Below are 25451 nucleotides of genomic sequence, written 5' to 3'. Positions count from 1 at the left end.
AGTTAACTGTCAACGAGAGAGGAAACATGCATAGTGGCAGTTATCAAGAAAATTGTGATAACCACTTCCCTCCCAAGGAGCATACAGTAGTCGACGTGAAAAATATCAATAAGGGAATCCGAAATGTTTTAACAGCGTTCACCCAAAACAGGACAGTGTGCTTATTATTTTGCACTTGGAAGAATTTGTGTTGAGCAGCGACACATACAGTCCTTTTCAGTAATAACAAGTCACGTGTCTCGTCAGACTGATTGAAACGGCACTATGGCTAATTTCTGCGTGTATGCAATTGATATCCCCCCCCCCCCCAGTTATTTACATTTGTCGAAATGTCAATATAAACATGGCAGAGCTTTGAAAATCGCTATTTTCTTAGATATTCATCGGCTAAAAATTAATAAAAATTTTAGAAAACAATTTCTAAATATAACAAACACGAAAAAGACCAATGCAATTTTTCAAAGAATTACATTGTAGTTTGAAAATATTAGTATGCACAAATATTATAATATTTAAAATGTCCTTTCTCTGGGGAAAATGTATTGATCCTTTTTCACTGTGCCCCGTCCAACATCCTGCATTTATAAAACTTTATGACAGACTTTATACTATTGATTCAACAATATTGCATTCAAATTCCTTTCGTTATTTTGCTCACATTTTCTCTAATTTTGCTAACAAAACACGGAAAAACTGATTGTGTTTGCTTACAAGTTGTACATTGTCAAAAGCAATAACTGGAATCAGCAATACGCTTTCAGCTAATTCCCTTTACCTCGTTTTCAATATATTGATTTGTATGATATGATCTGGGTCACTAAGCAGCGGGGGGGGGGGGGGGCGAATCGGACATTTGTCTGAATCGTCATTTGGCTTAATTAATACTTTCTGCACTCAGCGGATCCGGTGTCGTCAGCGCCCGGTAAAAAAAAAGACGACGTCGTCGTCGGGGGATCGTCCAGTCGTCATTTGGTTTAATTAATGCCTTCTGCGCGCCGATCCTAGCGTCGTCAGCGTCCGGTAAACACAGCGACGACCGCGTCGATGTCATCGCCCCCCCCCCCCCCCCCGCTGCTAAGTGGTTATTTACAATTTAACCGAATATTTGGTCAAGTCCGATACGATATCGTGTCCGAGGGTCATGTAAATTTATCGTTACAAATCCATGTAGGGTCGACTGAGCATGACTAAAAAAGTTTCGAAAAACATTAAAGTCCATGTCACCGCCGCACCATGTCTGCCAAATATTTCGTAGCGTGTGTGTATCAACGCCGTTGAATACAGCAAGAATATTACAGTTGTCTCTGATTACTTTTGGAATCTGAGTGTATCGTTGAGTGACATATATCACGTCAGTGTTTTTATGCCTGCCTCTGGAAAATATCCTAGCTGGTTTTTTTTGATTGTCTAACATAACATCATCGTACACGACTAGATTGTTAACGTCGCCATCAATATCATCGATACCTGGTGCATCATTGATATCTGTAATAAACTCGATGACATTTTTTTTAGCGATCGCTGATGCATTCTCGTTGAAATCTTTCAACACCTCGTAGCATCGTTGATCATCTACGCTAGGGGCGATTAAATACAACTTATCCCACTTCATCCATCTCATTATTAAATTAAGTAACAATTGCGTCTTGCCGGATCCAGATGGTCCGATGATAATCATCCGGATCGAGTTTGGTAACGCTGCAACATGCTTAACTGGTTCTCTTGTTTTAGTCGCTTAAAAGTCAATTATATTCATGTCTCTATACATAAATTATGGATCTATATTGTGTGAAGTGTAGGGTGCGTACTGGCACAAATGATATGACAACCGTTACAACAAGAAATAATAGATCGGCGCTTACTGGTAGGTGTGCACAATGCGGTATAAAGAAATTTAGATTTATTTCTATTAGACCCGGAGATGTTTTAAAAAAAAGCGAGGAGGTGATATTGCAGCCAAGTTATCAAAACTCCCCGGAACCACGTGGGCAAAGTATCCAGGAGAAAAGCACCTCCCAGGATATAGCTACTGTGGCCCCGGAACGCGATTAGATATCAGACTCGATGATCAAAATCAACCCCGGCCCGGTGAGTATCCAATAAACGCTATCGATAAGGCGTGTCATGCTCATGATGTTGCTTACAAAAGTAGCGATCTGCAACAGCGTCATATCGCGGACGTAAAATTAATTCACGCGTTAAATGCTATTCCTGATAAATCATTCAAAGAAAAATTGGCCTCATGGTTGGTAAAATGGGCTATGAAAGGTAAATTAATGATTGGAAGCGGAGCTTCTCGCGCTGGTAATTGAAAACGCTAGCGTTTATAATAACAACATGGAATCCATCTATTATTCTCCGAGAGGATACTGGAGGGGGAAGGCCGCAATTGGTAAGCTTGCAAGCGCTGCAAAAGTAACGAGGGCCACTGCGGCTAATTGGTTATCCAAACAGGCTATATGGCAAATCTATCTACCACCGCCTAAACAAATCAACTTCTCGCGCTTTGATGTCAGCGTACCTAATGAAGTTCATCAGGCTGATATACTATTTCTGCCGCATGACAACGGTTACAAATACGCGCTAACCGTAGTTGATGTTGCGAGTCGATACAAACAAGCGGAGCCGTTAAAAACAAAGTCAGCAACTGAAGTGGCCGATGCGTTTGAGCGGATTTATTGAAGAGGTCCTCTGCGCTGGCCAAATCTATTACAAGTTGATCCTGGTAGTGAATTTCGCGGCGCTGTTTTATCAACGCTGAAACATCATAGCGTCGCGGTACGACGAGGTCATACTGCGCTACATCGTGATCAGGCAATTGTTGAACGATTCAATCGGACTCTTGCTGAACGGTTATTTGGATATCAATACGCGAAGGAATTTATCCAAGAAAAACGATCTCGTGAATGGGTCAAAAGGTTGCCAGGCGTAATTGCAGCGTTAAATAACGAGATTACCCGAGCAATCAACATGAAGCCCAGCGACGCGATTAAATACGAGTATATACCCGGAAGATCAAAAATAGATAGCGTTTCCAAGCCGATTCTCGGCGATGTCACTGTTAGATATCTATATGAACCAGGAGAGCTTGAAGGCGGTAAAAAAAGGGCTACTGATCCTATTTGGAGTGTTACCACACATAACATATCAACGATAACACGATCAACTAATAGACCACCGATCTATAGACTGGATTCAACTGCCCCGCAGCGGGGGTTTACACGCGAGCAACTACAAGTGATACCTGACGATACTCAATTACCCCCGCGTGGTCTTAACTAGCGCCGTTGCGTCTATTACACTCAAGACATGTCAACCTCACATTGTTTTTGACATGACCGAGACTGTTATCGATCCTGTCCACGGTAAATTGGCGAGTGTCTTTATCCGAATAACGCCAACTCATTATACAATTGCAACTCGCGCAGTGATTATTCTGTTGTTGTCGTAACGCAATTATTAAATCGGCATCAATATCAAAACGCCGCTGTTTTTTTATCCTGTTGGCGGTAACCCGAGAGTTTTCTATCAATGACGCTTGCATCGATGACTCCGTCAGTGACTCCGTCGGTGACTCCGTCACTGGCTTCGTCAATAATAATTCTTCGAAGCTGATTTATCCTCCGTACTCTGGACACTGCAAGATAGACTAGATTTGACCATTCGATGCGATTATCAACCATCCAAACAATTGTATCCGTGATGGTTAATCCCTGCGAGGAATGTATTGTCGTTGCGTATCCTAGCGTCCACGGGGATTTATCAGCACGTAGCGCGTCCTCGACGACGCTGATACAACAACAACGCCATCAATTCGAAATGTTGACCAACTATGAGATGCGCCATCACGCTTGAATTCATTGATACAATCGCGTATTTTACTCAACAGGGTTCTATCGTTTATTAACGCTTTTGGTGTGTCCTTGAGGACTCTATCGAGATTGAACTTAATATTTTTCCAGGGCTTAATTGCTGCTAATCTCTCGAACTCATCCATATAATTAAAACAAGTATTTAAATGAAAGAATATAGTATAATGAATAAATGCAAATGGTTGATGATTGGGTCGACAACCCCGTGCAATAAATCATGTAGAGGTGAATTCTGCGGGTATCATTTACAAAGCGTTCGTAATGGTTCTCTTGGCCCCCTCCCGTGCTTGGTTTGCCACGTCGGTGTAAGAGGAAAATCGCAGTTGTGTATCAATTGTGGCGGAAAGCGATACAGAGAGTTAAAACGCTATTATGACAAGCGAATTAAAAACGCCGTCATTGACCCCACCGCCGACTTCGTCATCAAAACTCCTCAGGACTACGTTGAAAGATTTATAATTAAACCAAATAATGAATTAGACAAGTAGTATTATTATACAAATGGACCAAGAATTTCAGCCGCATCCTGTGCTCGTTAATTACGAGGCATCTCGCGACGGTGTTGTTAGAAATTGTAGACTGAAGAAGCCGGTTGGATGGAAAAATAATCAGGGGTATTTGATATTTAATGCTGGAGGGAAAATTTGTCTTGTTCACAGGGTGGTATATGAAGCGTTTAACGGACCAATCGAGGACGGTCTCGTTATTGATCATATTGATGGATGCCCTCAAAATAACAGACTGTGTAATCTGCAAGCCATCTCTCAGAGTGAAAACAGTAAAAAAGGCCAAACTGGTAAGTGCTCAAAGCAAGCAAGGGGTGTCAAATCGTTTGATACATCAACGCACGAAGAAAAAACATTTCACTCCATGAATGCGGCAGGAAAATATTTCGACATTTGTATAACCTCAGTACGATTTGTTGCAGAAGGAATACAGAATTCAGCGATCTCAAAAAAGACTGGGCACAGAATTCGATTTTCATATATAACAGAAATAAGGCCACCGGCGCCTATGGTGCTGACGAATTAGCACACTGCGCGGGGTTTCAATTTTTTTTTATTTAAAAACAAGATGTTCTATAAGAATAATGAATATCGAAGACATCAATAATATATTAGCCGAGATTTCAAAATTAAAAAATCAAGGAATTGAATTATCTGATGGTCTCGACAGCGAAAAAATATTATCCGATTATGAGATTATTAACGAACACGCGAGTACTTTTTTATAAAACGATTACAACATACGATTAATGAAAACTTGTACCACAATGACGCAAATGCATTCATTGGACTATTCACTGCCGTTGAAATAATACGAAAAAAACTCGGACGTGTTTATGAACGACGCCGGGAGATTTCTAGTAAGATCAAAAACATTAGAAGGATTATAGACGAAAACTCCGTGGAGCCCCCGATGGTACACTCGGCGGGAAATTAGAAATTGCGGAGCAATTGCAATAATGGTAGGCGAATCACTTACTACTCGGCTAGCCAGAGAGCGGCTAGCGGCGCTTAAAAAGTTCATACCGTTACGAGACAGGGTCCGAGAACAACTTCAAACGCGGCAGCAACTACAAACCGATTTTACTGTTGGAAGCGAACAACTCTTTGCTCCGATAACGAGTGCAACCAAAGACGTGAAAACAGCGATATACGGGGATATTCCCGACGAAGAAAGAAAGAAAAAGGCGTCACTGCTTGGCGTACTTGAAAAGATAGCGGCTCAGACCGAACAAACGAAGAGGTCTTTGAGGTCACCACCACTCGCTATAATGGACCCACAAGAACCTTATGTTACAATGGCCGACGAAGAAGAACTAGGTGCTACCGCAAGAGAACCAGAAGAAGAAATACCGGAAGAAATACCGGAAGAAATACCGGAAGAAAAAGAGAAAGGGGGGAATATACCCCGTAATGTACTCAAGAAGAGCACAATAGATCAAATTAGAGGCTTCAGCAGCAGGGAAGAATTAGTTGATTTTACTGCCTCTAATTTTGCTAAGACCATACGAGATAAGGAGCATATCAATAGCGGTTACGAGAAAAATATAAAGACGTTAAAGGATTGGACAAGAATAGTGTATTTAGCGAGTAAACACGAGAATGCATTACCACATCGTGGTAATCCCGATTACGACGCATTCCACAAAGAAGTTGAAAAAAGGGTAAAACTAAAAAAAGGAAAAGGATACTCTGTTGGTAAAGAATCCTACGGCGTTACCTGTCCTAACAGTGTTCTCAGTGATATATCACGGCTAGAGGTACTAATCGGAGGAAAACGAGCCGGAAATAACTCTCCGGAAATAATCAATGAGGCCGCTGATATTTGCAAGCGGTTATTTACGGGCGGTATCATGGACATTAATGCATATCGAACGCTCATAGACGAGTTAGTGGATGATTAAAAAAATTATAAAATTGTCGTTTTTGTTAATTTTTGGTCGTTTTTGGTCGTTTTTGGTCGTTTTTTTGTCGTTTTTGGTCGGTTTTTACGGGTGAAAACCCCAGGAAATCATTTAGAGAAAATCGATGTTTTTGCTGAAAAAATCGAAAAAAACGACTATAGGCAACAAAAAACGACCAAAAATGACTAAAAATCAAGAAAAAAACCAGAAAAAAACCGGATTTTTATCGAGGGCAAAAACCCAAGGAAATTTTGACAAAATTTATTCCGGTTTTCCACACGGCGGTGGGAAGGGGGGGGGGGTCAATCACTAATTGGAAAACTGGTGTTTTTATAATAAAGATGATCATACACTACAACCACGATAAACCAGTACTCGTCTACGTGGTAAACTCGCGATTGCCTGTTTACCGCGCGTACTATGGAGATGGTCTCGGCAATACCATTGCGGGGTTATTTACAAGAATGGCTCCCAAAGTAGCGCCGTTAGCCAAACAATTAGGAATGAAGGCTATTGATGTTATTCGTGATAAGGGAATCAGCGCTATTGGAGATGTTGCCGGAAAGGCGCTTTCAGCCGCGCGGGACAAACTAATGTCGTTGGTGAAATCCAGGGGATTTTCAAAAAGAAAACAGATGCCATCAACGACAGTGATGCCTGCAAATGTCAGTAAAGTAATAAATAACGCCGTGGAAGAAAAACTAGAGTCGTTGGCGGCGACGACTCCCTCGTTGGCGGCTCAGTCATCCGCCGATGCGGCAACCAACGCGCTCATGAACGCGATAGCGGGGAGTGGTCTACGACGAAAACGACGTTGATGGATTTCAATTGAAAACGCCGACATGAATAATAATAAAATGTTTGCGCGAACCGCTGATCCCGCGTTTGATATGGATGCCCCAGTGCGCAGGGATGATTTTGTCCGTGATTATCAATTTTATTCTTACTATGCAGCGCAACCTGACCTACGATCGCGAATTGAACTTCAAGTCCAAGATACCAGTAAATATTTTTTGCCGTGTGAAGCGTTTATCGAAATTGAGGGAGAACTCGTGACAAATGCTGCCGATAATGCACCATACGCAGATGACGATCGTGTTCGAGTTGGCTTCGTCAACAACGGTATCATGGCGTTATTTGAGAGCGCCAGATATCTTATTGACGGGCGAGAAATTGAATCAATAGAACGCGAGGTTGATGTTGCAACGACGATAATTGGGTTAGCGAGATACTCGGACGATTATACGAGATCGGCGGGCCCATCTATGATGTTCGCAAAGGATATCACTAATAACGCTGATCACCTTCAGTACGTTAACGTGCTGGTGGAAAGAGATACCGCAGTTGACCCACAGGCTGAAGCAAATAACCCAGACCGCAGAGCAAGACCAGGCGCTAATTTCAATATTATAAAAAGTCTTAACGGTAATTACAATATGGGATTTGCAACACGAGTAGAAATGTTGCAAAAACCACGCCGACAGTTTTCATGCGCGATTCCACTCCATCACATATTCGGATTTTGCAGAAATGTCAGAAAAGTTATCTATGGGGCTAAGCATACAATCGCGCTGACGCGAAGGGGCGATGATAACAATGCAATATGGCGTGCTGCTGGTGTCGCTGACGGTAAAGTCGTTTTAACTAAAATAGCATTGTGGATGCCGGTGTTGACTCCATCAGTTACCACGGAAGCACGATTGTTATCATTTATGGAACAGGGGGGAAAATCGTTGTTGAGTTGGCTAGCGGTAACAACTGATGCTAAAGAGGATAACGTCGCCGATACGTTTACATGGCACTTGGCGTCAAAACAGGGTGTTTCAGCCCCGCGTCATATATTTGTTGCGTTAAAGAATAGGGAACGATTGGGTAATCAAGAACGCAGCCATATGATATTTGATCAATTAGGAGTCAGGGATGTTTCGCTGAGAATAAACGGACAACAGGAACCATCCGAGGATATACAGCTTAATTACGGCGACAACCATATCGCACGTGTGTACCATCGATTGCTGTCATATATGGGTCGTGATCAAAACGTCGATACCGGTTTGCAAATATCACAACTTGATTTTAAAAAGCTGTATCCGATTTATTATTTTTCGTTGGAACATCTTGATTTAACGAGACAATCCGTCGTTGATATACACTTCCGAGCTCGTATAGCCCCGGGTGGTGTTAATTATAGAGCGGTTGCTGTCATTCTCAGCGATAAATCAATGCTGCTAGAAGGTGTTGGCGGACGAATGAGAATCGTTGATGCGCCAGTGGAAAACATGTAATTGAAAGCACAAACGCGTTTACAATAAAATGTCGTATAGTGTCGTCAGTGTAGAGTTGACTGATGGTCAAGTCAAGAAATTACGATCAAAGTCGGCTAAACAATGCGGGACCACAATAACGCTGAAGCCGTCGCAGATGGCGGGTGGTAATCATAAGATATCGTTGACGGCACGTCAAATAAAACATTTCAATAATGCGATGAAGAATAAAAAGGGTGTTCAAATAGATTTCTCGGCCGCAGCGATTAAAAACATGGAAAAGACCGGTGGGATATTTCCGCTGTTAGCTGCGATTCCGGCATTGATTGTCGCGGCCGCACCAGCGGTGGCTAAGGCGGCGGCGTTGGGGGCCGTTGGTACCGCGGCGGGAAGGGCATTGAAAAAGGCAACCGGAAGAGGCTATAAAAAAAAACGATCCGTGGCCGGAAAGGGTCTAAGACTACCGGGAACCCCGTATTCATGGTATTCGGGAAAGGGTCTAAGACTACCGGGAACCGTTTAATGACTCCTATGTCTAATTTTGATTTAATAGATGCCGCAGACGCGCTAGCGATAAAAAACTTCAGGGGTGTTTTTATGAGGGATCAATTACCGGCGGCACCAAGGAATATTGAAACCGGCATAATTAACCTCGATGGGTCCTCCGGAGCGGGAACTCATTGGGTTGCGTACGCGATTGATCCGCGTGCAATCGTCTATTTTGATTCATACGGGTTAGCCCCGCCGAACGAGTTCATGCGGTATATCCGGGCGTGTTCAGCCCCGGGTTTTTATTCCACGCTGCCAACACAGCGATTAAGCGACCCACCGATATGCGGCCGTGAGGTATTGAACGTACTCGCGGCGATTTCATCATCGCGGAAACCACCTCATGTGGTTGTAAACGAATACACTAGTGGGGTCGTAGAGGCCCGGCGGGTTAATTAGAAACGCTGTTTTTTTTTACAATAACGATGATTGATATTTGGGGACGACCCATTTCGGCGCTGAAAGGATCCACGGAAACGCTCGCCACCGATGACATTAAAAAACTAATCGAGGATGAAATCGCTGATACGTTGAACCTAACAAGTGTTGACCCAGGTGAAATAGTTGTATTTCAGGACCGCCAGGGTAAATTGAAATCCAGTAATGTGTCGCTGGATGACGTTTTAACACGACAGCGTGATGCCGCCGAGGACACTATCGCGTTGTATACCGGCGACGGACGACTCAAACCGGGTGAACATCTGTCGACGATAACATTAGTCAAAGACGGTTTCATAAGGTTGGATAGATCGGTGACCGAACTCGACGCGCAGGTGAAAAAATCTGCCACCGAGGTGAAAAAATCTATCACCGATATACAACTCACTACCGCTAGTTTTTTTGGGACCCCGACGGTAACCGAACCGAATATTACAATAATAAAAAATACTATTTCGGAGTTTACAACGCTGTCGGGCCAATTTTACACGTTACGAAAAAATGTCAACAGGATCGATGACAACTTTGATAAATTCTTTGGTAAAAAAAATACCAAGCTGGATGAGATTACAACAACTATAAATGATATCACTGCGTATAGACAGGAAATAGAAACAATCAAAACTGATGTTGCAGCGAACAAAAGGAGTGTAGACGTGCATGAACGGGAAATAGAAATAATCGGCGCTAATGTTGCAACGATCATAAATAATGTAGACTCGCATACACAGGAAATAGGAACAATTAAAACTGATGTTACAACGATCATAAATAATGTAGACTCGCATACACAGGAAATAGGAACAATCAAAACTGATATTGAAGCGAACAAAAAAAATATAGACGCGTATTGGCGGGGAATAGGATTAATCAAAACTGATGTTGCAGCGAACAAAAAAGGTATAGACGTGCATACATATGAAATAGGAACAATCAAACTTGATGTTGCAGCGAACAAAAAAAGTATGACCGAGAATACACGGGAAATAGAAACAATCAAAACTAATGTTGCAGCGAACAAGAATAATATAAACGCGAGTCGGCGGGAAATAGAAATAATCAGAACTGATGTTGAAGCGATTAAAGACGGACTACCGAGAGTAGCAGAGCAATTCGAAAAAATAAAAAACCCTCATGAAAACATCATCAACACAGTATACACAATTCGGCATGGATCATTCAATTGGACTCCTACACAGAATACAGTAAATATTACCGCAACTGTTAAGGGCATTTATCGATTGACACTGGTTTCAATGATGCAGTTTAATATATTATCGTCGAGTTCATCCGGGTTTAACAATACAATATCAACAATTATAGCAAGAACGCAACTGAACAGTTTACAATTTATGCCGTTGATGGAAATTTAGCCGGGGCAAACATCACATGGTATGTGGAATTTGTAGCGAATCTAATTAATTAAAAACACTAGCTCTTTTAAAATAAAAATGACCACCAAGGTAATTGAATCAGAGGTATCACCGACGTCACATCAATATCGATTCGATACCGCAAAAGAATTCTCCGCGAATTTGAAAACGCTTTCCGAACAATACCGCGCAAAAATAAAAAAGTACCGCCGAAAAATAACCGCCATCGACGCGGTCGTGTACTCGGTGTCGGGTATAGTAGCCGGTACCGGTGTTATTTTATCCACGGTGACCACGATAGCCCCGATCGCTGTTCCAATCGCTATCTCCGCGATGACAACAATTGCTGGAGTTGCCAACGCAATCACTAGGAAGATATCATCGTGTTTTCAGAAAAAACTCGACGAGTATACAGTAAAACATCAAATAGTATCCGACGCGTACTCGAAATTATCCGGGTTGATCTCGTTGTCGATTGATAATTTGTTCATATCCGATGTTGAATTCTCCACGATGGTCCAGTTGTACAGCTCCGCGATGTCAAAAATCGAGGATTTTCAACTGGAAGCCGGAACCACTTCAATGGGCTCTGGTTGTTGAAATTAGACACTAAAAACAACGAATAATAATAATGTCGCTGAACCCCGAAGGGTTTCAATTACTTCAGCGGATCGCGGAGAACACCACTCCGGTACAAACAAATATGATATCGATAACGTCAACGAAACCCGAATTCAGTGTGAACTTCCCATCACCGGTTCCAGTGAAGGAAATAGCGCTGGCAAAATTGCGAGTATATCACAGTTGGCCTAATATTCGAGCGGACGCATTTAACGGACAACAACCTAATAACTCGCTGGTTTTTGCATGGACAAGTAAACCCGATGGGACCCCAGACTGGAAGGAGGTTACAATACCAACTGGGTCATACCAAATAGAACAAATCAATAAAGAATTTCAACGCAGGATAAAATCGATCACAGGAAAGGAATCAAAAATCGCTATTACGGTTCATGAACCGACGTTATCGTCGACGATTGAAATAAGCACACCGGGGTATATGGTTGATATTTATGGCAGTTCAATAAGAACCATACTAGGATGGCCTAAGAATCCACCTCATGAAATCTCCGCGGGCCCCCCCCACGAATGCGCAATCGTATCATGAGATTACCCCCCGGTATCGAGATAATTTGTCTATTATGAAAAGCACGTTATTGCCCAGTTGGTTTACATTTCAAGACAGGAATACCATTAAATGGTATTTTATATATAAGAAAACTCCTGAATCGCTCGTCGAGATCGCAGTTAATTTAAATGATATCACTGATGCGTTTGCCGAGATTAATCGTAAGTACCGATTGCAACTAGAACAACTACGGAAAACAAAAGCACAAAAACACGTTGAGGTGTTAAATCAACTTATATCAGACATGGAATATATCAATGAACGAATCGTCGGGATAATATCCGCTAGCAGAACTGATGATAAACAAAAATTCCTAACCGAGTATAATATCACAGAAGCCGATTTACCCGATTTCAAGTTTTCAGGATACAACGCACCAGAACTAAGAAAATCTCTTAATGATTTTCTCGGTCCATCAATTATCCTCAGACACGATAACGGAGAGGGTGGTAGGCATATTGCTCCATACAACGTAAATATTGCATCGGTGATAGCAATCAATCTAGTGTGTGATGTTATCGAAGGGAGTTACCAGGTGGATACCAAGCAATCAAATCAGGCTCAACAGGGGTATATCCTTTATTCATTTTCACCAACAGCCCCTCCGGGATTTTTAATCGTTGAGAGTCCGATTAATCCGGTCTATATGCGATGCCATAATCGGTTTTTAACGAGAATTAATTTTAGACTTACCGATCAGTCAAATAACCTAATTGATCTACAAGAGGAGGAGTTAGTGATCACTCTGTTTGTAAAATCATAGCAGCGGGGGGGGGGGGGGGGGGCGATGACATCGACGCGGTCGTCGCTGTGTTTACCGGACGCTGACGACGCTAGGATCGGCGCGCAGAAGGCATTAATTAAACCAAATGACGATTGGACGATCCCCCGACGACGACGTCGTCTTTTTTTTTACCGGGCGCTGACGACACCGGATCCGCTGAGTGCAGAAAGTATTAATTAAGCCAAATGACGATTCAGACAAATGTCCGATTCGCCCCCCCCCCCCCCCCCCGCTGCTCACTAACATGGAAAATTGGAAAATAGTTATATATATATATTTAGTGTAGGTGTAACATGCCTGAATCAGGAAAAGTGTTGTTGGGGTGGGTGGGTCCTGCTTATCTTTGAAAGAGCACCAAAGTAAAAGCATATGTGTCTATTTACTGAAAGTGTTCATAATACCCAATAAATGATACACAAGAATAAAATTATTGTCAATTTTCGGTTGACAAGTTACTGTAAGTTTATTTGTATGTAGCTTTTATCTTTTTTTTAGGGTTCTGGAGGCTATGGCTCCCCCACCCCCCGTCCGACACTGCTGTAATGTATAATGTTCAGAGGCGTAGCGGGGGGGGGGGGAACGGCAGGGGGTACATATGTCCCCGGGCGCCAAGGTACAGGGGCGCCAAAATGAGGCTTACAACGTTGCATTATAATAAGTAAACAAGGGTAATATTCAAAAATGTGATTAAACGGGGAGGGGGCTGGGGCGCCAATTTTATAGTTCGTCCCCGGGCGCAAAATATCATAGCTACGCCTCTGATAATGTTAGTAATAACTTAGCGCATTATTATTTTTGGCAATTAAATCTTGATGCCAGTTAGCTGGACGTTTTGATCTTTGAACGTGTCATTAACATAATAAGCATAGCTTGTAAGTGGTCTACCTCTTGCTTCTTTCTTTCTTTATTATTATTATTTTTGGGTTGGATCTTTTCTTCTTCGAAAATGAAACTTGTTCAAGTCCTCACTCTTGACCTGACATGAAATTTAGTCTTCAGCAAAGAAGGTATGCTTGATGTAAATACAGGCAGGGCGAGCTACAGGTCGGTAACATGTGAGCAAACTTTCCATGTTTTAAGAGCAAATAAGTCAACTTATCAGGCATTAAGTTGTGCTGAGAATATTTACCAAATTGTCTCATGCTGCCTTTAATATATCAGGCATTCGGTTCGTATGTTTTGCTGTACAATCATAAAAATGAATGAACATGCTATTTCACTGTGTACATGATCGTCCTGTCAAACATAAAAGCAGCAAGCATTGGGTCATTCAGTTAATAGCGCCTAAGTATATGCAGTGTCAATCAAGTGAAAGGTGCAGTTGATATTCAGTACGCAGAGACAGTCACAGAAAACCAGGTTACCATCTTTCTTTTTACTATGTTTTCCTTGTGTTTTTCAAATTATTTTTTAAGGGTACCTCAGAGGGAGCTACACGTTAGGTAGTAGTTTGCATTGTGTTTCCAAGCATGCCCTATATAGAAATACCTTAATGCGTGTACAGTCTAGAAACAAAATACAAACTTTCTAACATTTAGCCTTTGTGTGTACGATTACAGGAATGCATGATGAAATAAATTAAGTGTATCAGTCATTGGGTAGAATGATGAGGGGGTGGGGATCCTACCGGTAACAATACAAACATACAGTTGTTATATTGTTACATGTTGGACCGCCCTCAAGTCCTCCACCCACAGACCGATATTCTTAATTTGTTTTGTAATGAACCCCTGTGGGGTATGATCAAGAAAAAGGAAGTGTCTCTTTGCATGTAGCCGCCATATACCAACTTTTGGAAAGACTTCAGACTGCTGCCATGTGACCCACAGTAGAAAAGACTATCAGCACGGCCACTGGTCAATGCATTAGGGACAAGTCCAAAATGTCCCACTGATTTAAACTCAGCCAAACAAAATACACACAACCATTAATACCATTACAGGCCTGGAAGTAGATTTGTAGCTGTCTAGTGTGTGACACTATGATATTACACTGGATGATTGCAGTGTAAATGTAGAACCCAGAGGCACTACTAGGGCATTATTTTACTCTAATTATCCTAAAAACACTATAATACAAAAAAATTGCAATCCTGGACACTACCACTCTGGACATAGATCTCAGCTACCATTTAATGATGCAGTGTATAACAAAAAGAATATATGTTATGGCTACTCACTTTTGACTAGCTAATGTAGCTTTGTGCATCACTTATTTATATGTGTATGTGTGTATGTTACTTACATAATATCCACAAATATTGACATTTATCAGTTACTGTTAAAGTCATTTAGATATCATTTATGTGCAGAAAAAAGCCTGATTATCTTTTTGAAAGATACATAGTTGAGGATTGATTGAAGAGATGCATTTGTGGATATGGATTTCAACTAATAATTGGCTAGTAAATAAATAATTATTAAAAAATTCAGGACACTCCATTAATTGTCACATAATAATAATGAGGACTTTGTATAGCACCTAATCTTTAGAAGCTTTAAGCGCTTTACAACATTAGACAACACCTATAAGATAAAAAACATATAATGATATGATTACAAAGACAAACACCATAAAATTAGAAAACATTATAACCCCCCCCAAAAAAAACATTTTGAGAATATTTAAGGTAGGAAACAGTATTATGTCATTAAGTTTATTCTATCAGTCGAAATAAGTGCGTTTTGAGAGCCCTCTTGAATGTGATCACTGTTTGTGTCTAAGTTCAGTGGGCAATTCATTCCACGTTGCTGGGCCCTGGTATGCAAAAGAAGGCTGTCCATATGACTTTGTTTTCATAGTGGGAATAATGAGTATATGATTGTCAAAGAGGAGCATAAGTATCTTGCTGGTGTGTACATGTGGGTGAGATAGGATAGGTATGTTGGACTAGAGTCCGTCAGTGAAACGTAGCACAGAGAACAAATTTTGTGTTTGATTCTGGATCAAGTGGATAGCCAATGTAAGGTACAAAGCAGTGGAGAGGTGTGCTCTGATTGTGGTACTCAAAGTATGATCTGAGCAGCTGTTTTTTGACGTTTCTGGAGCAGATATTGAGATGAACCAGACAGAATTGAGTTACAATAGTCCAGTCTTGAAAGTACTAATGAACACACAAGTGTTTTAGTGGCATCAGCTGAAAGATATTTGCGAATTGAGCTGATGCATCTCAGCTCAAGATATGCAGCCTTACATATGTTCATGACATGTTGGTGCAATGTGAGAGTACTGTCCAGAGTAACACCTAGGTTTCATACTGATTATGTGAGTTTAATGTTGGCATTGCTGATATTTATTGTTTGAGTTAAAGGATGTGAATGAGAAAAGTCTTTGTGTTGTGATCAGAATGGCGTCAATTTTATCATCATTCATCTGCAGCTTGTTACATGTCATCCATGATTTCACATCAGAAATGCACCTCTCTACACCTTGGATGGTAGCATCAACTTCAGTTGAGTGGCTAGATTTGTATATTTGGGTGTCATCAGCGTACAGTTGGTGAGACACTGGATGATGATCTATGACACTTGAGAGCGACTGAGTGTACAGAATGAAGAGAACAGGTCCAAGAACAGACCCCTGATGAACACCACAATATAGATCAACTGGGCTGGATTGTATTCCATTTGCAGATACAATTTGTGTCCTGTTGACCAAGTAGGACTTGAACCACAGTAAGGCTGTATCATGAATGCCAAATACATGCTGGAGATGGTGAAGTAATATATCATGGTCTATTGTGTCAAATGCTGCAGACAAATCAAGGAGGGTGAGGACTGTAATCTTTCCGCTATCCAACGCAGAGAGAATGTCATTAACTACGTTTAGAATAGTAGTTTCAGTACTGTGGCAAGGGCAATATGCAGATTGTACATTGCTCAAAAGACTGTTTGAATTTAGATGAGATACAAGCTGGGATAGAACAACCTTTTCTAAGATTTTTTATATGAATGGGAGATTAGAAACTGGGCGGTAGTTCTTTAAATCGTTATGGGCTAGTGTTGGTTTCTTCAGCAGAGGCTTTACATTGGCAGTTTTGAAAAATGATGGGGATTCCCTGGATAGGAGAGAGGTATTAATAACATCAGTTAGTGAAGGCAATACTGGATTTAAGCACTCAAGCAGTAGTGATGTTGGAATTGGATCAAGTTCACTTGACTTTGGTGCACTCTTCCTCACGATTGTACATACAAAATCCATAGAGACAGGTTCAAATGCTGCTAATGGTTGCCGCTCAAATTCTGTATCCCAACCATATGTTGATGACGAGGCAATTGAAATTGTGGTATCAAGCTTATCTCTGATGGTTTGTACTTTGACACGGAAGAAATTTGCAAACATGTCCACAAGGTCGATTGGTGGTGTAGATTTATTCCTTGACATTAGCTTGTTAGTAATCTCGTAGAGCTCTTTGCAGCTGGAACTTTCCATGATCTTAGTAAGGTAGTGGGCTGATTTCGCTGCATGGACTATATTGCAAGTGATAAATGTAAAATTGGCAATCAAAACAAAATGGAACAGTATAAATAATAGTAGATAATAGTAGATAAGTACATGTATATTTCCATCAGAATGATTCATCAGTAAGCTCAAGCAATATAGATACCATCACTTAATGTCACATGTCCTTAGATACCATCACTTAATGTTACATGTCCTTAGATATCATAACCTAATGTCACATGTCCTTAAATACCATCGCTTAATATCACATGTCCTTAGATACCATAACCTAATGTCACGTGTCCTTAGATACCATAACCTAATATCATATGTCCTTAGATACCATCACTTAATGTCACATGTTCTTAATGCATAAGGTACAGAGGTCTGCCTGGGGTAGAATAATGTTGTCTGGTAACCTGGGACGACTTAAAATGGCAAAAATGACCTAAAGTCAAAGACTATTCCTAATAAACATTTAAAATAAGTATGTTAGCCATTCATGAAATAACAAATGAAAAATAAGATTTTAAAGAAAATTTTGAATAAATGAGTAATTCAGCAGAATGATCTTATAAAGTTTAGTCAGACAATCAGATGTTTCTGCTGTATAACCAAAAACTTTTCTGTATGACCATCCAGGAGATAACCAGGCTTTTAACTAAAATTTCTAATTACTTTCTAAATAAGTAGCATATTTGCATATGCAAAATCTGACTATAAATACATAAAGTTTTAAAACATTCAGATCATGCAAAACATAATTTGAGCATTTAGTTAAATGTTGGCAGCAAATTGCTTCTGCTGTAAGTACAGTCTAAGGTTATTGATGTCACATTCTATCAGTGCAAACTATGATGTGTGAAATGATTGTGTTTGATCACTTTGAATCAAGTATCTTCAAGTCAAATAGAGCCATGTTTTAATAAGGTGTTCACCAAATGTACCATGAAATTCAAACCAGCCAGTTATTTACAAATCAGGGAGAAAAGTACCCCATTTATTACATTGTTTTTGTATCGCAATATTTAAGGTCGCATTAAACATTTTTGGCCTGTAAAGAATGTCAGTAGAATATTTTTTAACTGAAAATAACAATCACAGAAACTTGGTTTTATGACATGGAAAAAGGAACTTGAAACAACAATACATTTTTATATTAAAAATTAAGGCTAATTATTATTGTACAGTTTGCCTTCATTTTATATGAGTGAAGATTGTTAATGAATGCACAACATGGTTATGAAGATGAATAAATTGGAAATAAATTATTAAGGTTGATAATATATATATATATATATATATATATATATATATATATATATATATATATATATATATATATATATATATATATACATACATGTATGTATGTATATGTATAAATATATATATATATATACATGTATGCATGTATATGTATATATATATATATATATATGTATGTATTTATATGTATATATATATATATATATATATATATATATATATATATATATATATATATATATGTCTTTATCATATTTTCAGCTGCCTTGTGAATCTCAACATACTCTGTCTGTGTCTACCTCCCATTCTACATATTGCATTTTCCACAACCTCCAAAGAAAGTTCAAGTGTAATTCACACCTGTTCGCATCTCAGCTATTTCACAGTTGGCTTAGATAATCACTGTACAGTTGTTCAAGCTGACAATATGTCCAGGAGGGTGTTACAGAACATTCTGAGCAGGGAGCAGAGTGAGGGAGTTGGGGCAAGGGTCAGAAGAAGCATTGGTGGCACCACAGTAAGTGTTGTGTCTTTGCAGGGAGAACAAATACTTTAATTACCGTATATTCTCACTTGTAAGTCAGATCTAACAGCAAACCATACAGACCATGATCTGTTGTTGCATAATGTGCCAGCAGATTGGATGTATATTGTTTATTCTACAGATTATGCCTAACAAATGATATAGACCCAGATGGCAAATAAGAGTCTGTGCAGTTTGCAGTTGGACATGACTTATATGTGAGTATATATGGTACAAATACACCTCTACCTCATTATAATGCTGTCCATGGGTAACATGGAGTATACTGCCTAATAGTCAAACCATTCTGGAATGAAAACATTGTACATATAAGTTAACCACTGATTTTTAAACTGTGATTCGTGACCATGTCTGTGTTATAAAGGGAACTGTGTTATACTGGAGAACCTTGTAATGTGGTAGTGTTGTATTGTGAATTGACTTTTATTGGTGGTGTACTTATTTTCATGGATTTCATTGCCGATTCAAACCACAATTAAATTGTATGTCATTAAACTCAGTTGTACATCATTAGATTTAATTGTACATTGTTATTGTCTTTTCTGGAAGATTTGAAGTACCAAAGAAAATTAATTTGCTAAACCAGCAACAAAGATACCACAAACTTAGGCACTTGTATTTATTCATGCTTAGGAGTCAGTCTACTCAGCCCCCCACCAAAGAAAAACCAACGTTTATGAACTTTAGTAAGTGTTTAGCTACTTCTCTTGGGGGTGACTAACCTGTCTGTGAATGTCATGATGCTGTAAGCATTTATTTTATAGATTACTGATATCAGTATTTTTATGTATATTTGATTTAATTTATATTTGATTTAATTTAATTGTTTGTTTGTTAGTTTTATATTTTTTTATTATTTCATTACATGTTATTGTAATGTAATTTTATTTACTGGATTTGACATTGTCCAGAAATTTAATTCAGTAGTAAACAACTAATAATAGAAACATTGTATCCAATACTGACCTAGTTCCTGACCTTGGAGTATGTGACAAATAACATGTATCAGTTAGGTTTTTCCAGAGGATTGACACACATGCAGGCATCTATTTTGAAATGTTGCAAGATTTATTATTGATGTTTTGAGAAAGAATAGTCATTAGTGCCATATCACTTGAGAAGTTAAAGTGTTTTATGGTGTGACCAATTTTTTTTGATAATTATTTTGTTTAATTTAAATTATTTTAGATTACAAGTTTGTTTTCCATGGAAATATTAGTACTTTAAATTAATTCTTGGACAAGGACAATTATCAAAATTTACACAAAATTCAAACACTGGAATATTATTTTCTGTGATTCAACAAAGAACTGTTGACACATCACTATGAAGCTGATCACAGCATATGTCATCACCTTCCATTTTGGATTTCATCAGGATTCAAACTCAGTTTCATTAGGGCTTTTTATTACTAGGGCTTCTATTTTTAATGCTTGGATTATTCTTTAATTATTTTTGGATTTGCTTCATAGAACCACATTTTTTTCCTTTCATTTTTACCTTGTTTTCCTAGGCAAATAAATTATTTGTTAAATTTTACAAAGCTTGTTGTTTTTACTTTTTTTCTTGTTACATTTTGTAAGAGCCTAAACACATAACTATATATATATATATATATATATATATATATATATATATATATATATATATATATATATATATATATATATTAGTGTAAAAATATAATATTATAGTTGTTGTAGATATTGTTACTGATGTCCTTGTGTTGATTATTTGATGCACCAAATTCAAAATTGCAGGCAATGTAAATGTACTGGTCAGCATCTTACAAAGGATATAGAATGGGAATCTAAATATATGAGTTACATGTACCAGTCAGCATGTTACAAAAGATACAGAATGGGAAGCTAAATATATGAGTTACATGTACCAGTCAGCTTGTTACAAAAGATATAGAATGGGAATCTAAATATATGAGTTACATGTACCAGTCAGCATGTTACAAAGGATATTGTTGTTGTTGTGGGGTTTGATGCCATTTTTCAGCACATGATAGGCTATACATGTCGGCCAGTATTAATGGTGGAGGAAGAACCCGGGAAAACCCCCAGAAAGAACCACCGACCCACGAGAAGCTACTGGCAAGCTTTCTCACATACCCACATTGGCTGAATCCGAGACTCGAACCGCCGCAGACAGAGGTGAGATGGCAGTGATCCGTAATGGAGAGCGCTTTAGACCACTTGGCCACTCGGGGCCCCTACAAAGGATATAGAATGGGAAGCTAAATGTATGAGTTACATGGACCAGTCAGCATGTTACAAAGGATATAGAATGGGAATCTAAATATATGAGTTACATGTACCAGTCAGCATGTTACAAAGGATATAGAATGGGAAGCTAAATGTATGAGTTACATGGACCAGTCAGTTTGTTACAAAAGATATAGAATGGGAATCTAAATATGAGTTATGTGGATGAGTCATCATGTTACAGAGGATATAGAATGGGGGTGCTAAATGTATGAGTTACATGGACCAGTCAGTTTGTTACAAAGGATATAGAATGGGAAGCGAAATGGATGAGTTACCCTGGTATTATATGTAATAATATTGAAACATATTTAAGTTTTTACATGTTGAGTAAACTCAGCATATTTTAAACGTAAGGTTTGCAGTTTTTCACCTTGGGGATACACATATTTAAATTTTTCCTGATATATGTCTTCGTAAAAGTTTGAATTTTATCTTTGATTTATGATTTTTCCTGTAATCAGTTATAAATATATACATATAAATGTACTTTAATACTGTTGCTTGACTGTTTTTCATGTGGTTCTTTTTTCATGGAATTTTTTTATTGCCACAAAAACATGGATTTAAAACTCAATAAAGAATAAATCCACTATGGAAACATGACTCTTTTCCAAACACACAAATTTAGGTGTCAATGAAAATGTCATTTTGCAACTAATTACAGAAATTAATACCCATAAAAATACATGACTTCACAATATCCATTACCATAACATTGTGTTGCAGCTAGTCCTTATTTTCTGAGGTACCATTAGGTTTATGTCCTAATTAGCTCACAGTTTTCCAGTTATGATCATTGTGTCCTTACATGTCCCTACTTTTTTTCTAAGTATTATCAGCATTATGTCCTTGCTGGTCCCCACTTTTCCAGTACCATCAACATTGTTTCCTAACTAATCCAACTTTTCCAAGTAGCATTAGAAATTTGTGTCTTATCTAGTCCATACTTTTCCAAGTACCATTAACAATGTGTTCTAACTGCTTCTTGCCTTTCCTTTGCAGTTATATGGACTGTCTTTTATTTGAAAAGGGTAAATGCAGTTGTGGGTTAATTTACTGTGAAAAAAAGCTCTGATTTGATCCAAATCGCTGTATATATTTGTGTACATAATAAAATGAGCAAATTTTTCTTCTTTACTAGGAGGTAAACAAGCAATTCAAGCCTAAAATAAATCCATTCTCTCATTTACTTCTCATTACCTACAAAGTTCAGTTGTAGTTTCTTACACTGTATAGAAAAGTTCAGTTTTAGTTTCTTACACTGTATAGAAAAGTTCAGTTGTAGTTACTTACAATGTATAGAAAAGTTCAGTTGTAGTTTCCTACACTGTATGGAAAAGTTCAGTTGTAGTTTCTTACACTATAGAAAAGTTCAGTTTTAGTTTCCTACACTGTATAGAAAAGTTCAGTTGTAGTTTCTTACACTGTATAGAAAAGTTCAGTTGTAGTTTCCTACACTGTATAGAAAAGTTCAGTTGTAGTTTCTTACACTGTATAGAAAAGTTCAGGTCTTCTGAAATAATGTTATGACTTAGGATTTATCAGTAAATGTTTTTAGTTTATTCAGTATGCGCATGAGGATGAACTCAGGGTATAAATAAAATAAAATGGTTTCTGTTTTGTTTCAGCTGCGAAATTTGGATCCATTTCTTATGCTTGATGAATTCCGTGTCAAAGCACCAGCTGGTTTTCCTGATCATCCACACAGAGGTTTTGAAACAGTACGTTTTGTATAAACTGTGAAATGGATGTGTGCTTTTATCCATTAAATTTGTTTCATGTATTTCCTGTGAATATTCTGTATCAGTTTTCCTTGAATATTCTGGATCTCATGTTTCCATTGATATTCTGTATCTCAGTTTTCCACAGGATCTTATCAGAACAGAAGGATACAAAATATTGTCTCACAATCATGGTTCAATAAAGCATGGATTCACTACTTTTGATGGGCATCTTCAAATTCCACTCATGAAAACAAAATTCTGAATTGTTATATGGTCTTAAAGCCAATAAAAGTGATACATACTTGGCTTTACTATATAATAATAATAATAATAATAATAATAATAATAATAATAATAATAATAATATCCTTTATTTATCCAGGGTGATATACTTAACTAATAGCTAGTTTACATTATGGTCCTGCAGTTAAAACAAATATAAAAACAAGTGCAATTAGTAAAATTGTCAGAGTTAACATCTTCGGCATTAAAGAATACAGATATAACCAAGTACAGAGTTAACATACTTTATCACAAAGATGTATGACAGCTACCATTTACAAATATAATATTCTCATAAAATCGGGATTGCTTATTCAAGTATTTTCAGAAGTAAGTTTCTCAATGCTGAAACGTTAGGTACTTGTTTAATATCTCATTACAAGATACTAAATACAGTCTGTATTTAGTATCTACTTTACCTGTGGGTTTTTTTGATGATATTCCTTCTAACTTAAAACATTAAGATACTCTAGTGCTTGAAAGTGAGAACAACTTTCCTAATAATATAATCCGTAATTGTCATCCATCTGTGATTCTTGAAAAGAGATATTGTAGATGTAAAATTATTTTCAATATTCAAATGACCTTGCCTGCTTAGTTCTGTAAGCAGTTTAGTCTCTTTGTGTATGCGGTATTTGGGATGTTGAGCTCCTCAGAATAAAGCAGTAGATAAACAGTGGAGAAACTACTGTATTTTGCACTCTTTGGATCAACTGATCCAGCATAAAACCTTCAACCCAGTTTAAATTATAAAGCGTATTTCAAATTGGTTTGACCAGGATAAAGTATTACCATTAAGGATGTGTGAAAGTTTAGTACATTTATCAGTTTCAGTTGTTATACCATTTACTTCTAAATTCAAATCTGTACATCTGACTTACCATTTACTTCTAAATTCAATTCTGTACATTTGATTTACCATTTACTTCTAAATTCAATTCTCTACATTTGATTTACCATTTAACTCTAAATTCAATTCTGTACATTTGACTTACCATTTACTTCTAAATTCAATTCTGAACATTTGATTTACCATTTACTTCTAAATTCAATTATGTACATTTGATTTGCCATTTACTTCTAAATTTAATTCTGTACATTTGACTTACCATTTACTTCTAAATTCAATTCTCTACATTTGACTTACCATTTACTTCTAAATTCAAATCTGTACATTTGACTTACCATTTACTTCTAAATTCAATTCTCTACATTTGACTTACCATTTACTTCTAAATTCAATTCTCTACATTTGACTTACCATTTACTTCTAAATTCAATTCTCTACATTTGATTTACCATTTACTTCTAAATTGAATTCTCTACATTTGATTTACCATTTACTTCAAAATTCAATTCTGTACATTTGACTTACCATTTACTTCTAAGTTCAATTCTGTACATTTGACTTACCATTTACTTCTAAATTCAATTCTCTACATTTGACTTACCATTTACTTCTAAGTTCAATTCTGTACATTTGACTTACCATTTACTTCTAAATTCAATTCTGTACATTTGACTTACCATTTAACTCTGAATTCAATTCTGTACATTTGATTTACATTTACTTCTAAATTCAATTCTGTACATTTGACTTACCATTTACTTGTAAATTCAATTCTGTACATTTGATTTACCAATTACATCTAAATTCAATTCTCTACATTTGACTTGCCATTTACTTATAAATTCAATTCTGTACATTTGACTTACCATTTAACTCTGAATTCAGTTCTGTACATTTGATTTACCATTTAACTCTGAATTCAATTCTGTACATTTGATTTACCATTTAACTCCAAACTCAGTTCTGTACATTTGACTTACCATTGTGCTGAGTAGATTAATATTAATTAGGTTTTAATTTTAAGCACAGCTTGTTGTCGTCCATTTCATAGCATGTTGTAAATCTTCATTTTGTTTGCTCTCAACAATGTTAACTTTTACATTAAACATATTGTGCTGTATCATCTGCATACAAACAGTAAACCAAGCACTGTACAAAATATCATGTACATATAATGTGTAAAG

The 25451-nt window shown here is 37.9% G+C and overlaps 1 protein-coding gene across 4 annotated transcripts in view; it reads left to right on the top strand.

Moving 5' to 3' along the window:
* The first annotated feature begins 13847 nt into the window (after window positions 1-13847).
* LOC149797829 (uncharacterized) overlaps window positions 13848-25451 on the top strand; it is a 31522-nt gene continuing 19918 nt past the window's right edge. For 2 of the 4 annotated variants that reach the window (XM_089962847.1, XM_089962845.1), the window contains exons 1-3: window positions 13848-13923; window positions 18853-19108; window positions 23040-23132. In XM_089962847.1, coding sequence (XP_089818973.1) covers window positions 13889-13923; window positions 18853-19108; window positions 23040-23132 — 384 coding nt within the window. In that variant the 5' untranslated portion in view covers window positions 13848-13888. The other 2 variants (XM_089962849.1, XM_089962848.1) reach the window with 2 other exon arrangements.

Source organism: Sinohyriopsis cumingii, chromosome 6 (genome assembly GCF_028554795.1).
Source record: "Sinohyriopsis cumingii isolate HCF-2022 chromosome 6, ASM2855479v2, whole genome shotgun sequence".
Taxonomy (NCBI): domain Eukaryota; kingdom Metazoa; phylum Mollusca; class Bivalvia; order Unionida; family Unionidae; genus Sinohyriopsis; species Sinohyriopsis cumingii.
This window is presented reverse-complemented; position numbering and strand designations above follow the sequence as displayed.